This window comes from Tachypleus tridentatus, chromosome 7 (genome assembly GCF_004210375.1).
Source record: "Tachypleus tridentatus isolate NWPU-2018 chromosome 7, ASM421037v1, whole genome shotgun sequence".
Classification (NCBI taxonomy): Eukaryota; Metazoa; Arthropoda; class Merostomata; order Xiphosura; family Limulidae; genus Tachypleus; species Tachypleus tridentatus.
Genome location: NC_134831.1, coordinates 42,800,790 through 42,817,354, shown reverse-complemented (window position 1 = coordinate 42,817,354; position 16,565 = coordinate 42,800,790). Strand labels below are relative to the sequence as shown.

General features: G+C 32.1%; 1 protein-coding gene across 2 annotated transcripts; it reads right to left on the bottom strand.

The window, feature by feature from the left end:
• Window positions 1-878: 878 nt before the first annotated feature.
• LOC143255532 (apicoplast pyruvate carrier 1-like) lies at window positions 879-14,707 on the bottom strand. Of its 2 annotated transcripts, none has more exons than XM_076511351.1 (10): window positions 14,482-14,707; window positions 8,781-9,052; window positions 7,383-7,509; window positions 5,705-5,832; window positions 4,393-4,519; window positions 3,351-3,650; window positions 2,961-3,083; window positions 2,186-2,395; window positions 1,838-1,937; window positions 879-1,370 (listed from the first exon to the last, which is right to left on the bottom strand). In XM_076511351.1, exons 2-10 carry the CDS (start codon window positions 9,038-9,040, stop codon window positions 1,279-1,281), a joined length of 1,467 nt encoding a protein of 488 aa, XP_076367466.1. In that variant the 5' UTR covers window positions 9,041-9,052; window positions 14,482-14,707; the 3' UTR covers window positions 879-1,278. The 2 variants fall into 2 exon arrangements, with proteins under 2 accessions (XP_076367466.1, XP_076367465.1); XM_076511350.1 differs by lacking the exon at window positions 14,482-14,707 and adding an exon at window positions 9,708-9,839.
• Window positions 14,708-16,565: the final 1,858 nt, after the last annotated feature.

The window sequence follows — 16,565 nt, the reverse complement described above, 5'->3', positions numbered from 1 at the left end:
CGTCCTCACACAGCCACTCACCACTGTCTTCTTGAGACACCACAACATCAACGTTCTTCCCTGGCCCTCCAGATCACCAGATTTAAACCCCATCGAACATCTTTGGGACGACTTGGACCGACGTCTGCGACGGCGACAACCTCAACCGCAGGCTATACCTCAGCTTGCAGCAGCTTTGCAGGCAGAGTGGAGAGCCATTCCACAGGATGTCATTCGTCATCTCATTGCTTCCATGGGCAGGAGATGCCAAGCAGTTATTGATGCTCACGGGGCCATACTCGTTATTGACGTTGAGTGACGTTAAGCTTCAACTAGTGAGCGTGGACTTCGCCTTTGTAGACTTTGGATGTTCAGCAGTGAATGTGCAAAGTTTCACAAATGTCATACAGAACTACCCGGAATAAACTTGTTAACAATTTGTCTCAAATTTTGCCTTTTGCGTTTCTTTTTTTGAAGAGTATACATAACTCATATGTTAAATATAATAATTTATATAACACTATGTTCAACTATTTGTCTAAAGAATAGAAAATCTTCACATAAATATTTTTTACCCACATAATTCTCGGATTATATTTTGTTTTCGATCATATCGTAGAACAGAAGTCGTTTCCTTTGAGATAATAATCACAAAAGAAATTAAAAAACAAGTTTAAACGTCAGCAACGTTATAATGCATGGTTACTTTCGACTTAGAGTTTATCAAATTCTGACAAACCAGGATTTTCTACAATTTTCTCTGAAAGACATGTTATAAATTCAGTGAAATAAACACTTTTGAAACATTTGCTTTCAACACATTCATAGCAATATTTGTGTATGATCTATAACGATAATATATGTAGATACTTAGTAAATAGAAACAGTTGGTATCCAGAGAAAATTATTTTATTTTTCAATGTTTCATGTTAGGGTCTCATTAAATCTTAAACACCTTATTAAACACAAGTCCTGATTAACCAAATAAATACATCTGTACTCCAGTTTACATTATTCTATTATGTTACTGAAGACGTCAGAGCATATGTCAATTATTCAATGAGCCATATAGCATTTTACTTCATCAAATTGTTTTCATAAGACACCTAATCAACATTTCTGTGGTAATATACTTTTAGATGGGTTAAAAAATTTTTATCAAAGCAATTATAGATGAACAAACATAACGATACTTTATTATATAAAGATTAAACAGGAAGTGAGGACAGTGTTGATGTTATTGTTTTAAAACATCTTAAAATAGCATTAAGAAAGTCTCTTCTAATGTTCAAAAAATCCTTAAGTAGTTCCCTCGCTGTTCCCGTCAAAATTTCTTGATATTAATGGTTCTGTACGTTGCGTCTCAGGGAAAAATATAGTCACAAGTATCCCTATGGAAAGAAAAACAGGCGTATGGGAATAAAATTATAAATTATTTATCATTACGCAATCACGTAATATATGTTCATTAATTTATAAAATATTTCATTGTCATTTATACTACATGATAAATGTATATCAATCTCATAGCCAATTTGTGGTGATAGCTCTAACACCTTAATTAAGTAACTGAGAATAATTTTCATTATTGCATTGTTCACAAGAAAACAGTGAAAGCGGAACTTATTAGACATGTAAGGACACAAATAATATGAAGGCTTCCTTGCTCTTGAGTGTCTCAGAGTGCGACTGTTTTAAGTATCATAAAAAAATGGTATTGAATTTGCGTTGTGAATTAGACATTAATTTACTTTTATTTTTTCCAAGTAAACGAATGATGAAACAACAAACGCTGATCTTCAAAACACAGTAAAATAAAACACTTCTTGTTCCTCAACTAAAACGAAATCATTCTGACCTGTGAAAGAAACAGTCGCTGACACACAAAATGTAGCAAACCATCCCAACGAAGAAATAATACGATGGATAGCTAAGGACCAGAGAAAGAAGGAAGCCGTCTGAAATAAAAAGCCATGAATTATCAGTTAAAACTCGTTATGTTTACTTAATGTATTCTAGAAATATATCAGCTTTATTTCTGATAATTTCAAATGTAGAAGATAACGTGGTTTTAAAGTAATTGCAATTTCATAAAGAGGGTTGGTCTTCAAAAAACTTGACTATATATACTTCAATAATTACTTTATAGAAACATTTATTTAGTTTTGATTTAGCAATAAAAAATAATATAATGTTGTGCACTTACTGACGTAAAAATTACCATTCCGAAAATTTCAGAAGTGTATTTCGATCCAAAAACTTCAACAACAGCAGCCGGAACACAGACAAAATCAAGAGAAAATGTAAAAGAGAGCCCACAAATCCAGATCATGTACATTACTTTTCCATCAAGAGATGTCGCTACTATAGTGAACAGTAAAACTGTCTGTATTCCCAGCAAGAGAAGACTGGTAAACTAAAAATATAATATATTATAACTTAAAGTGACTAAAGTTAAAAAACTAATTTAAAATACGAGATAAATAAAACAACACCTATAAAGAAGGACAAAAATCATAATAAATTTAATCCAGATGTATGTTCTTATTATAAGTACACGTTATTCGGTCCAGAGTTTGGATAAAGTGCATGTTTCTTATACTTTCATTTTCGTGAGAAAAACTGATTACTTATCAAATCGACTGTTTAGGTGAGTAATCTAAAAGTGTTTGTATTATTATTTTCTTTGCGTTAAACTCAACTGTTTTAAATACTTTTTCAAAACAGTGTTTTTTTTTTCATTATTTTCACTATTTCAGCATCGCTGAGTATTATTACACTGATATATTTTCTCTTTATGTACAAAGGAAAAAATAAACTATGTTGTTATACGGCATAGCTCAGACACACATTTTGTTATTATAAACTCTCTCTCTTACTGCTTAACCATAGAGATTTTATACATTTAACACAACAAATATTATTTTAATAATTTTTGATAACAACATAAGTTCAATCACTTCCCTTAACCTTGTTTTTACCTTGTAAGATATTTGGTCCTGAATTAAGCCCACAGTCACCCGGCTGAGAGCATGAACAGCTCCAGCTACAGAACCAACGATAGATAGAAATGTATCGTCTTCTATGAACGTCTGTCCATATGTCTGAAAAACAGTAAGAAAGTAATTTTCAAATAAAAAAAATTCTTTCATCACTCCGATTAGATTGTTTTAACACAGTCCTGGAGTTGTTACTTAGTTTCTAAATGTAACTTCTGCTTATTTTATATAAAGTTAGAAAACTGCATTAAATGGTTGTTTGCAGAGTTTGTTCCATGTCGCACATCAAGACGATTTACAATGACAATAAAATTAATATTTTTTGGTGATTAATTTTAGTTACGGTATTTAAAAGTTACAGATACCACTTACCTTATAAAAAACATTCAAAAACATATATGGGTAATATGAGCTAATACAAACTATAGACAAAAGATAAAATTCTTTCATTTTAAGAGCTTCTGTTGGTGACACATGAAGTTCAGCTTCATTATTTCTGTACGGTTCTTGTTCATCAGCGTTCGCATTGGCTGGAGTTTCTTCCAATGATGTAGATAGTTTTTCATTATTTATTGTTGTTCTATAGTCCAGAGTTTTTGTACTTGACTCTTTAATGTACGAATGTCTTGACGTTTTGCACATATGTGTTAATTCAGTGGATACTGTTTCTTCCTGGATTAGAAATATGAATAAAGTTCTTCTATATGTATAGAAACTGACAATATAATATTATGAAAAATAAAAGTACAAACTTTTCTAATTTTTTAAATTAGCTGGTTGAGCCATCATTTTACAAAAGGATGTTTACTTTGAAAAACACTACATTTCATTAATATTAAACACTTGGTGAGCCCCTTTACATGAAACTTTAATTCCACCAACGTTTCTATATATTGTTATAAACACCTGTCCTTATAGCTTCGGTTCACGTAAGCCAAAATTTCTTCAGAAATACGTAGTAACGCTATAATTTTTTTTAGCAATAGAATCTCAAATACTGAAGAAAGAAGAAAATACAGGTACTTCTCTGTTAATGCAACACATCTGAAACACGAAGAGTAATGGTACTTATCAATAATTTATAAAACACTTATGCTCATTTTTATTAATTTGTATAAATTATATGTCCAACGTGAAACACGAGCAGAAGTTAAACGGAGCATTTTAGAACGTTAAGAGAATATACATATATAGAAGTTCAGTATATGTAGTTGAAACTGAATAATTTTTATAATTTGGTTGGAGTTTAACATACGTCCACATTAAACTTACCATTCAGAATTAGAAGATTCATAGTTCACTTAAAGAAAACAGCCACCAGTAAATAAGTCGAACTTTTTCATATCATGTGATGAAGATTCACTTTTCAGTCTAAAGTTTTTTTTATAAACTATTTTATTCAGACTCCTCTAACCTGTTTAAATTCTTGTGGTAATTCTTTATACATGAGTAACCCAATCAGTAGAATGCAACCGGTAAAACTTGCCATTATCAGAAACAAAGCAGGAACACTTTCTATAATTTCATCGTTGTAAAAATATCTGAAAGAATGTTGAATGTTTACTTGTTAATAAAAAACTAAACTGGCGTAAGAATTATTTTAATACTACAGTGATGAGATTGAACAGTATCACTCCACTTAACGCGGACTTATTTGTAAGGTTAGAAACCAGACTTCGGCAATACAGATAATCCAAGGTGTAGCTTTATTTTTAACTAAAAACAATGAAATTATCTCCAAAACTAATAAAAAATCATGGGTAAATTATAGCTTAAATTCCTTGAGGTGATACAATATTTGTGTCTTTCGAATACCTTGCTATAGTCTGGAACCTAAAATGTCATTCACCTTGTTTCAACAATTAACATGTATGACGCATAATCTTTTGAAGATATTGTAAATAGTTTAAAATAAAAATGGTGAGTAATGAGTTCAAATAATAATATGCAGGATCTGATGGGTTGTATACGACTAGCTGGGGTACCCCTACCCTGGACGTCAATTATGTAAATTCGTGATTAATGAAAGGTTGTCTTAGAATATGAAAAGTTGTTTCCTTTATACATAATTTTAAGAAAACGCCCGTAAAAAACAGCAAAAACAAAATATGAAACGGTAAGTTTGCATATATTTCCTCATGAATCCACCAAACCTTCTTGCCATATTTTGTGAAAGTCCATCAACAGAGCCAAATTAGTGGTTACAAAAACGGAGCAAAATATTCATATGTCCACAACATGCTAATTATTTACATGGACATACAACAGACAGAACCATCATATTTATGCAGATGGTGTCAGCGATTTACATCCGCGTTAGATGTATTCATGACGTCATATTTGTACCCTGAGAATGACGAAAAGTTCTATACAATTAGAAACAGAGACGAGACGGGAAAATAGTGACTTCTAAAGCGAATCTACATGTACACACAATAAAATATTTACAAAGTTGTGGTTTGCACATCGCGCGGTAATTTTTTTTTCAGTGTCATGTAAGAAAGAGTTCCATTATAGTATGATTTTACAATATTTGTTTTTTTTTTCCAAAATGTTCTAAATATTTGGGATTTGTACAGTGAAATAAATAACTGTTAAAATAAAAAGATGTAAGAATATTGATGAGTTTGAATAAAAAGTAAAATAAGGTAGTAGAAAACTGAACCTAAGATTGTGTGTGTTCTTTCTCAAAGCGTCACAGAAGTTTATAGAAATATGTTACTTACCCATCAGAAGCAGGTTGTAAATTATTAGGGTTTACAAAGAATGTCTGCACACTGTTCATAAAGAGAGGAGTTACAGCTAGCCCTGAAGCAACTAGCCCTGTAACGAAGCCTTTCTTGTTGGGAAACAACTGTGAAAACAAATGTTAATACATTTTGTGGCGTGTCTTTTGAAATAGTCAAGATAAATGTTATATCACTTCATAAGTTAAGAAACGTGTTGTATGAACTATATATTATCTGGTTATTAGTGGTAACTATATGTATTTGGATCAACAGACACAACCACTTTGTTACAGATTTACGGGATTATTTAGTTTATTTGTTTACAAATTAGTGATAGTTCTACGCATACCGCACGCAAAATATGTTGGGACACTAACTGTCACAACCTTGTATATCCTAACCTCAATTGTCATAGCTAACTTCGAAAATAATTTTTTTGCGAAACCAAGTTTCACCAACGGAGTGGCAAAGAATAAGCGTTCAAGGCAGTTATACGTAAGTAAATTCCATTGTGAATGATTAAGATCATTCATGAAATATATTCGTGACGTTTTCACATAATAATAATTATTAGTAATCAACTAGTTGTTGTTGTTCTTTTGAACTAAGCACACTAATCTACACAATTGGTTGTTTTTGCTCAGCCAACAAAGGGTATCGAAACCTGTTTTTTAGCTTGTAAGTTCGCTGACATAGTGTTCTTCCAGTGAGAGGTAAACATCAAATAGATTATCAACTAATATGTTGAAAAAGCAAGTTGGTAACACCACGATCCAAAACGTATTTTAAACATGTTTCTTAGCAAGAGAATTATAACCTTATATTGTTGTTAGTCTATGAACTTGAAATACAATATGAAATATATACATTAAAAGGGGGAAAATATTTCTTGTTTTATTAATTTATAAGATAACACTTATACAGTTATAATGTTTCACGACATCCCCATCATGGCCCCATTTCAACCCCGTCACTAAAATCGCAATGGACAGACAATACTATAACTATTGTATCTGGATAAATGCATTTTAGCTCTTATGACATCTCCTATTTTCAGAAATGAATCGTGACGTGAAGTGACACATACAGAGTTCAGATTCCCAACGGAATAATTACCGATACCCTTCTCATAAGAGTTTATACAAGTGTGGTGAATTCAAGAATTAATACAATTCGAAGACTTAACAGGCCTGGCATGGCCAAGCGCGTAAGGCGTGCGACTCGTAATCCGAGGGTCGCGGGTTCGCGCCCGCGTCGCGCTAAACATGCTCGCCCTCCCAGCCGTGGGGGTGTATAATGTGACGGTCAATCCCACTATTCGTTTGTAAAAGAGTAGCCCAAGAGTTGGCGGTGGGTGGTGATGACTAGCTGCCTTCCCTCTAGTCTTACACTGCTAAATTAGGGACGGCTAGCACAGATAGCCCTCGAGTAGCTTTGTGCGAAATTCCAAAACAAACAAACAAACAAACAATCGAAGACTTAACTTATCGTGTATTACTATTGTAGGTTAGCTTTAGACGTTAACATGGATATATAAATGTATATATTTACATGTATGGTGCTTTATAGCTGTTGAAATAAAATAGTTAAATGATGTTATTTGAACAAATGGAATGTGAAATTATCTTTTTTTAAATATTTGTAATTGAGATGTTTTCGAAACAACTGTGCTCACCTCGACAGCCGTGACCACTGGGTGGCTATAACAACAGACAAGTCCCAAAGTACTGATCACTCCATAAGTGATTATCGTTGTTACGAGGCTATGTTGTATACTCCAGTACGTTGCTGCTATCCCAAAACTAACAGACGAAAATGTTTTTTATTTAACTTGAATAAATACGACAGTACGAGAACAACGAGAGTTACATACACATAACATTCACATTAACACAAAGTATATATTATATGTAGAGATGTCTTTCAGATCTAAAAACAGTATTACCATCTCTCCTATTCCATTTTATCACTTTCATATTTGCTCTTCCAATGCAGTATCATTATTCTATGATTTCCTTCTGTTCCTTTAAATATTCAGTATATCTTTGTTGTCCACATACAGCGCCACCATTTCTAAATTTTCTTCATAATGCCAACATATTTCGTAATCATATATCGCAACATTAACTTTTCTTTCCTGATCAAACTATGAACTGTTGTCAATACAGTTAATAATGGAAATATCTCTTAAGACAGTTAATAGCATTACCTGAAACAAAAAAAAACTCTCCTTTCTGCAGGATTTATTTATGTACTTTATTAGGCTGTTTACGGGCTATTTCTGGTTCTGTTCTTGTGGTAAAATTGTTATCACTACAAATTAACTGGTATTTTATTTGTGTTTTCTGTTCAGAAAGTTACAAAGTCCTAACGTAACTTCTTCCTATTTTGCTTATTTCCATATTCCCATTAAAATTCCTGTCTTGCATCGTGTTTTCATCTTCAGAGTTGAACAAATATTATATTATCAGCAATCCAATATAGTAACGTGTTTTGTTATTAAGTCGGTTTATTAGTATTATTTGAGAGATAATGCTAATTTCAATTTATATAATGATAACAACTTTATTGTTTCTTAAATAAACGTTTAATATACTCACATTCATTTTCAAGCCTATTTTCAAATAATTTACATTTTCAACATAAGGTCTAAAACGAATGTAGGATTAACTTATGAACGTACTAATTGATCGAGTAACTTAATAGAAAAACAAAAACAACAAAAAATCGGACAGAAAACTTTCATGAAGTTGGGATACAAAATTTATAAATAATCCAAATTTCAATTAACAAAAAATGCCTGTCCTGCTACTACCAATACAACATAATATCGGTGCTATTAATTACTTTAATGAATTAAGAAATCGTGTTAATTTAATAATACGTGCATATAGAAAATGAAAATTCTAATGACATCTCTATATTATTACAAAATTTACCGAGTTTTGTTAATTACAAGTGTATTGTGATGATATATTATAACTATTGACATCCAAAGAATTAAACAGACCTTTTTCGAATGTTTCTATTCGTTATTATTATTATTACATACAAATATGAACATACATCTTACCAAAAAATACAAGAACCAATAATCATGCTCCAGCGACGTCCAATGAGACAACCTAGTTTGCCTCCAAAGTAAAACAATGAACATGTGGAGATAAATGCACAGAAAATCCAGCTTGTTTCTTCATATGTTGTGTCCTTCTTGACCCTTTGTTTCAGGTAAGAAGTTATGTAAGGAGTAATGTTTCCAAATGTTAGTATTGTACCGAGTGCCAAATAAATCAGGAAACATCCAGCAACTGTCACCAAGGGTCGAACTTCCATTCTGTTAATTTTCTGTACGAATGAAACCAGTACTTTATAGTTTTAACAAAATTAGGAAAATAGTTATTAATAGTTATGCACATCTGTGTTATAAAGCATGTAATTAATCACACCATACAACTACAACTGTAAAAAGTGTATTGGTTATTTGGTCTTAATTGTTTGACCATTACTTATAGCAATTCTTTAGTATTTTAGACACTTCAGTGGCACAGTGGAATGGCTGAGGACTCACAGTGCTATGAATCGGGTTTAGATACTTTTGTTTAAACAAGTTGAGTAAGGTTTACTTCATTTTCTTCAGATAATTTTGTTAGAACTACAGTTGAGATCGAAGATTGCGTGATCCTAACATAATATTGAATAATAAGGAACGTGCAATACATGATACATCTGGTTTATTTTAGTACGTGTAACTATTTAGTGAATCAAAGGTTTAGAATAAACAGAATACCAGCATGTATAAAACTGAAATTAAGAAATTGGTATTTAACAAAAGTAAATCTGGAATATATCAAGTCTTTGTAAACAGATAATATTTTTAACTTCGTGTAATTAGTAATGTAAAAGTCATTATGAAACGAGATTAAAAAGTAAAATTTGTAATCTTTATACTGTAACTGTTCTGAATTATTTTCCACTGCTGCTAAAAAAAATAGCTACTTACAGAGTCCAGTGTTGTTTCTTCCTTTTAAAAAAAAATATTTTGGACAAAGTGTAACAGTTATTTTAACCGTCACAGAAAATATGATACATGAAAATTGAAAAACGCTTTGACTTCACAGAGAGGGAAACTTTTATCAAACTATTTTTATACTTGTATGACAACTGTTCTATTTGTGTGCATGCGCACAACTTAATAAAAAAAATGCATAGGTATAACAAGGTAACACCTTGTGTTTTATAACAGATGGTTTCAAGCATTAATGTAAGTGTAATCTTTTTTATTGTTGTATGGACACAAACAAGACTGGAATGATGTAAGAATTTGTATATGTATTGAGCTTGTTGGAAAATTACTTTTCTATCACAAACAAAACAATAATTCATATTCCGAGATGACGAGAAAACCCACTAAGAGAAAAATATATATGAAAAATGGCTGGTATCGGTAGAGAAAGCTCTATGTAGAGGAGCGAATAACGTTTCGACCGTCTTCGGTCATCGTCAGATTCATAAAGAAAGAAAGAGGAAACTGTTGCACAGCTGACCACATATTTGAAGGGTGTTGTGTAATTCAGTGTAGAAATGTAGAGAATGTTCTAAGATGTGTGATTTTACTTATTAATGTAGGTATAAAGGTATTCCTTTGTGCTTTCTTTTTCCATGGAACAATTGAGCTCAGGTTATACAGGGGCGTCAAACAGCAGCTGACCTCATTGGTGTGTTGGAGAGAGCATCCTTATTGACTGAAGGCCTTCGCTTGTGTGGAAATGACTGTATCTTTTAGTAGGAAAACGCTGCAATCCATGTCCGCAGGACAAAGGACTTTTTTATGGCGTATAACGTGACTCTTTCAGACCATCGAGCGTGTTCGCCCGAACTAAACCCAATTGAAAATGTTTGGGGGTGGATGGTAAGGGAAGTCTATAGAAATGGGTGTCAATTCCAAACAGTGCTTGATCTTCATGGAGTCATCTTCACCACTTGGAATAACATTCCAGCTAGCTTTCTGCTGGTGATATCGACCATGTCAAAGCGAATGTTTGAAGTTATTCGCAATTAAGGCCGTAAAACTCTCTACTAAGACCACTTGTTGGGCATTTCCTACCCTGTTTGAGACTTCTTTTTTGTATGGTCTTAAACTTTTGTCGAGCTAGTATTAAGGCTAATTTCATCATGTCCACGCTTTCCCGATTCAATTCTAAAAAAGTTTTTTTTTTTTCTCTTTTCTTATTTTCATCTTTCGAAGCTCTACTCAAATAAGTAGTTGAGTCTAACAACGCAAAATGCATACTTTTTCTTTATCTTCATTGGCCTTAATATTTTGTCCAGTTGTGTATAAATAAATCAAATAAACTATATGTTTTTCCTGAATGGTCAGGTGGTTGAGACGCTCGACTTATAATCTGAGGGTCGCGGGTTCCAAACCTCGTCGCACCAAACATACTCGGCTTTTCAGCCATGGAGGCATTATAACGCACGATCAATTCCACTATTCGTTAGGAAACAGTAGCCCAACAGTTGGCGGTGGGTGATCTGTCTTCCCTCTAGTTTTACACTGCTAAACCAGGTACGGCTTGCACAGACAACCCTCGTTTAGCTCTGCACGAAATTCAAAACAAACCAAACTGTATGTTAAAGTATGCCAGTACCTTAGTGGCGAGTTTTAGTGCGCAAATCTATAAATTTCAGGACTTGCTAACGATGGTGGTGGAAACGAAAGAAACCCAAGTGCATTACTGAGCTTAAAAAACAACGCCTATTGAATATAAAGTTTCTTTTAAACTAGCTTTAAATCAACACGATATATACGTATATATAATGATTTTCTTTTCGAGGTAGAAACAAAACAAGAACATTTGTGACATCATTTGCCTTAATGAAAGATATATTTCTACATTTAATAATACGGCTACATGAACTTATCTCTTTAGCAATACAATTTAATTAATAATTTAACCTATTTTAACCCTTTGTGTTTACTATTTCGTTTTATACGTAAAACATTAAATCTTCGATTTTAATATAACATATCTTTAGTTTCTTCTTGCAATGGCAAATGGTATTTCTCTAAAAAGATTGTCTTTGTTTATTTTATAACAAATAACAAAGCCGCATTGGTTCTCTCCTATGTTCATTGTAGGCAAATGAACCCCGAATTTTAGCATTGTATGTACTCTTTCTTGTTGTTTTTTTTAATTACCGACGGCGAGTTACTACCAACCAAAAACCCATCAGGTAGTTTGTTTTTGGTGTTTGGGTATTATTTTATCGCTAATTTTCTCTAGATATAAATTTAATAAATGTAAGAAAACTAGAGATAAAGGAAATAAATTAAAATGGGTTTATTTATCAGAATTTTGTAATAATTTGGATAATACTTTTTATACCAATACTAGTGTACTTTAATTAATTTGTAAAATGATTTATGAACTTAATTTTTCCAAAATAAGAACATTAATGACTGTAATAAGTTTGTATGTTTTTTTTTATTTTGGACATGATAATGCAAAACACGGACTTGTAGATATTATAAAATATCTCTTAAAAGTCAATGGTTTATCAAGTTAAGAAAAAGAGAAACTACAAATCAAACCTTTATATTTGGTAATTAATTTTAGACACAAAGTATTCAGTGAGTTCCAGATTTCTAAAATTATTGATCAAACTATAAACAGTAATATAATTTCTTGGAAAAAGTTAAAACCTACCATCAGTTATAAATACGAAGTTCCAAGTAGTCCACTACTATATAATGTACAGTGATAGCCAATGTACCTCAACCACAATGTTGTTCTAACTTCCGCAATTACCTCCAAAACCTAGAATACCTTTTATATCCAACATTATAGCTGGTACCTTAGGATCCTTTGAGTTAGTGCAATGTTTTTATTTTATTTTATTTTTGTTTCGGCTTGTTTTTGGTTATAAAAACTATAATTTAACTTTTTTAAACTAATTTAAATGTAGATGAAGTTAATAACTTACTTTGTGAGTGTGAGCTTAGTTTATTCATTGATACTTTACACAAACCTAGAATAGTCACAAAATATAATAAGAATAATATTCTAAAATCTATTGAAAACAATATTGATGAATATATTTTAAAACATAACTATATTATATTTTATCCACCTAGATGATTTATGTAAAGGAAGTTGAAGTCACTTGAAAAGTTAAAATTAAACTATCTCGTACAAAATTGAGCCCGGTATGGCCTAGCACGTTAAGGTGTGCGCTTCGTAATATGAGGGTCGCGGGTTCGCGCCCCAGTCGCGCCAAACATGCTCGCCCTCCCAGCCGTGGGGGGCGTTATAATGTGACGGTCAATCCCACTATTCGTTGGTAAAAGAGTAGCCCAAGAGTTGGCGGTGGGTGGTGATGACTAGCTGCCTTCCCTCTAGTCTTGCACTGCTAAATTAGGGACGGCTAGCGCAGATAGCCCTCGAGTAGCTTTGTGCTACTGGAAGTTACCGACACGTTATAACGCCATCAAGGATGAAAGGGCGAGCGTGTTTGGTGCGACGAGACGCATACCTTAACCCACTTGGCCATGCAGCGCCGTTCAATAAAAGAAATTACTTAATATATTACTTGTTAAAATTAAAAACAAAAGCGTTAATAATATAAAAACCTACTTTTTAGATAATAAAAAATAATTAACTCATTTTAAAATACCTACGAAATTCTGAAGAAATAAATAATATTGAAACATTTGATTTTACTTCATTCTACACCACAATTCCGTTAAAAGATTTAATCTTTGTTTTAAATTCATAAATAGAACAGTTCTGTTATCCTGTTATTAAACTGCAGGAAAGTAGATTTAGCTCCCAAAAACATAAAAGATATATTAAGTTTCTATATCTACAATAATTATGTATTTTTCAATAGCTTATTTTAAACAAGTATTAGTTTCAATGAGAGCTACCTGTTCTACTTGTATAGCAAATTTATATCTTTACTGTTATGAGAATAGATTTATTTAAAACTACACAATTTCATATATTTTTATCCTAACTTACAGATATATAGATTATTTAATTAGTATAAATAATCCCGAAATAAATGTTATTTATTAGGAGAATTAGAAACTGAAAAATTTTCAACATCTATGACCAAAGCACATTATTTAAATTTATAAACTAAAACAAATGCTAAGGATATCAATGTACACATTTTTTATAAAAGAAAATAATTTCACTTTATATTTTACAGTCTACCCTATTTTAAGAGTACGATACCGCACCCTTCTGTTGTAGGCATTATAACTTTTCAATTATTCAGATATTGTAAAATTTGTCATAAGTTACAATAATATATCAGTAATGTCGAAACAATGATACAAAATTTAATAGTTAATTGATGTGATAAGGAAACTTTGAATAAAATTATTAAATTGTTCTGAAACAATTAATTTAAATAAATATAAAGAAACAAAAATTTTACTAAAAATTTATAATAACTATTTTTAATTATAAATAACGCAATTTAATAGCGTGGCACAACTTTATGCAGATGCACACCTTACCGCAAGTAAAGGCTTTTTTAGAACACGATAGTCACAATAGACTTAATGGGTGGTGGTTGGGAGTTACATTAGTTAATTTTCATAACTGAGTGGGACCCTTCATACTGATATATTTCGTTTACTTGGCTACCAATTAGTGCCTTTCTACCTCAATGGAGCTGGAATGCTAACTTCAAGAGTAAATTTAATTAACTTACTTACTCCCAAAATGACCTTATTTTCTTTATTCTTATAAACTTTAACTCACTTTTTCTTCTTCTTTAATTCGGAGAGGAGTTGCCTTCCCACAACTGTCTGCAGGCAGTAAAGGATGGCATAGATGAAAAACGTCGCGGGCTTCAGCACCCACATCTCGCTCTTCTAATTTATATTTCTATATCTATTATTTCTACTGCTATTTCTTTACTTTATTTTTCTTTATGTGAGACTGGCGAAAGGGGTTGATGACTGATAGATGGTGTATTCCCATCGGAATGTGAGTCTTTCTTCTCTAGTCACCTCCAAAACCTAGGGTACATTTTATATCCCACATTATAGCTTGTACCCTGAGATCATTTCAGTCAGTGCAGCGTTTTTTTATTATTTTTATTCATTTTTGTTCATAACAAATTAGTATAAAAAAACACTATTTTATTTTGAAAAAAATTAAAATATTGTAAACAATCCCAATTTTATGTTAAGAAAGATATGATAAACCGCTGTCATTTTTAAAATAAAATATATAAGCTTATTAAACTTTCTAAATAAAATGTTAATTTCTTATAAATATTTTAATACATTAGAGCCACTCAAGATTAATAATGAAAGCACAACTAGAAATATCAGTACTTATTAAATACAAATGTATAAAAGAGATCAGTGTTAACAACGCTCTCAGTGGTGTTGATGACGTAATCGTATTTAAAAGGTGAATATTCAATATTACATTCACAAAGTAATAATCAATATGTAATTATTAATTTGCATTTAATTTATACCTCATTATTAAATTAAGTAACCTTTAAGTAATAATAAATTAAATATTAATTAATAAGTTGCGTACAATTTGTATCTAATTTATTAATCAGCCTTCAGTTAGTAAATGATTAATTAGATATTAATTATTATTTAGCATATCATTTGTATTTGCACATTTACATATACGTTCCCCTCAGTGGACTCAGCAGATAGTCCAATGTGTGGCTTTGCTATGAGAAAACATGCATAAATATGGTGTCACACTTCCGCCTCTATAACACCGTACCTCTCTGTGGCAGCGGTAAGTCAACAGATTTACAACGATAAAATTAAGGTTCGATTCTTCTCAGTGGACAGAGCAAAAACCCCGATGCGGCTTTGCTATAAGAAAACACACACAAGCTGTAATACCATGTGAACATAACATAATGAGTGTGAAATAGCCAGGTGATTACGGTACTCAATTCGTAATCTGAGGGTCGCATGTTAGATCCCCGTCACACCAAACATGCTCGCCCTCCCAGCCGTGGGGTCGTTATAGTGTAACGGTAAATCCTACTATTTGTTGGTAAAAGAGTAGCCCAAGAGTGGACGGTGGATGGTGATGACTAGCCGATTTCTCTCTGGTCTTACATTGATAAAATATAGACGGCTAGCACAGATAACCCATGTATAGCTTTGCGCGAAATTCTAAACAAACAAACAAACATAACGTAATGTTTGGAGTCAGTGAGGGACTGATTCATTCAGCTGGGCTGTTCCATCCTCTCACCCAAACTAAAACTATTAAATAATGATGGAAGAGAGTTACAAACCAGCCCTTGTCATTCATACCTCTACCAAGTTCTATTTTCAACTCAGTCAACTTTACTGCCTCCATGATATCCGAAGGCATTCCTTTCCAACGGCTTACCATTCTATGTAAAAAATGAAATTGTCTTAGTTGAAGACAGTTTCTACCTTGCCTAAATCTATATTTGTGTCACCTAGTCTATAATTCTTACTGTTAAATATGAAGAATGTTGATGCACCAATATTATCAATTACTTTTACATTTAAATCGATCTCCCTCAACTATTATTTTGTCAAGAGAAAACAATTGTAAGCATCTTAATCTCTCCTCACATGACAACCCCTCCATCCCAGGTACCCGTTTAGTAACCCTCCACTGAACTCTTTACAACAATTCAATATTTTTCCTCGAGTAAAGAGCGAAAACCTGAACAAAATGCTGCAAATGAGGAGCAACTAGTTACCTATAAGAAGAAAATAAAACCTCTTTTGACTTGTATTTAATATTTCTGTCGATATAATCTAAAATGTCTTTTTTTCCCTACCTCTAGCAACAGCACACTCTTTTGATGGTTTTAGAGA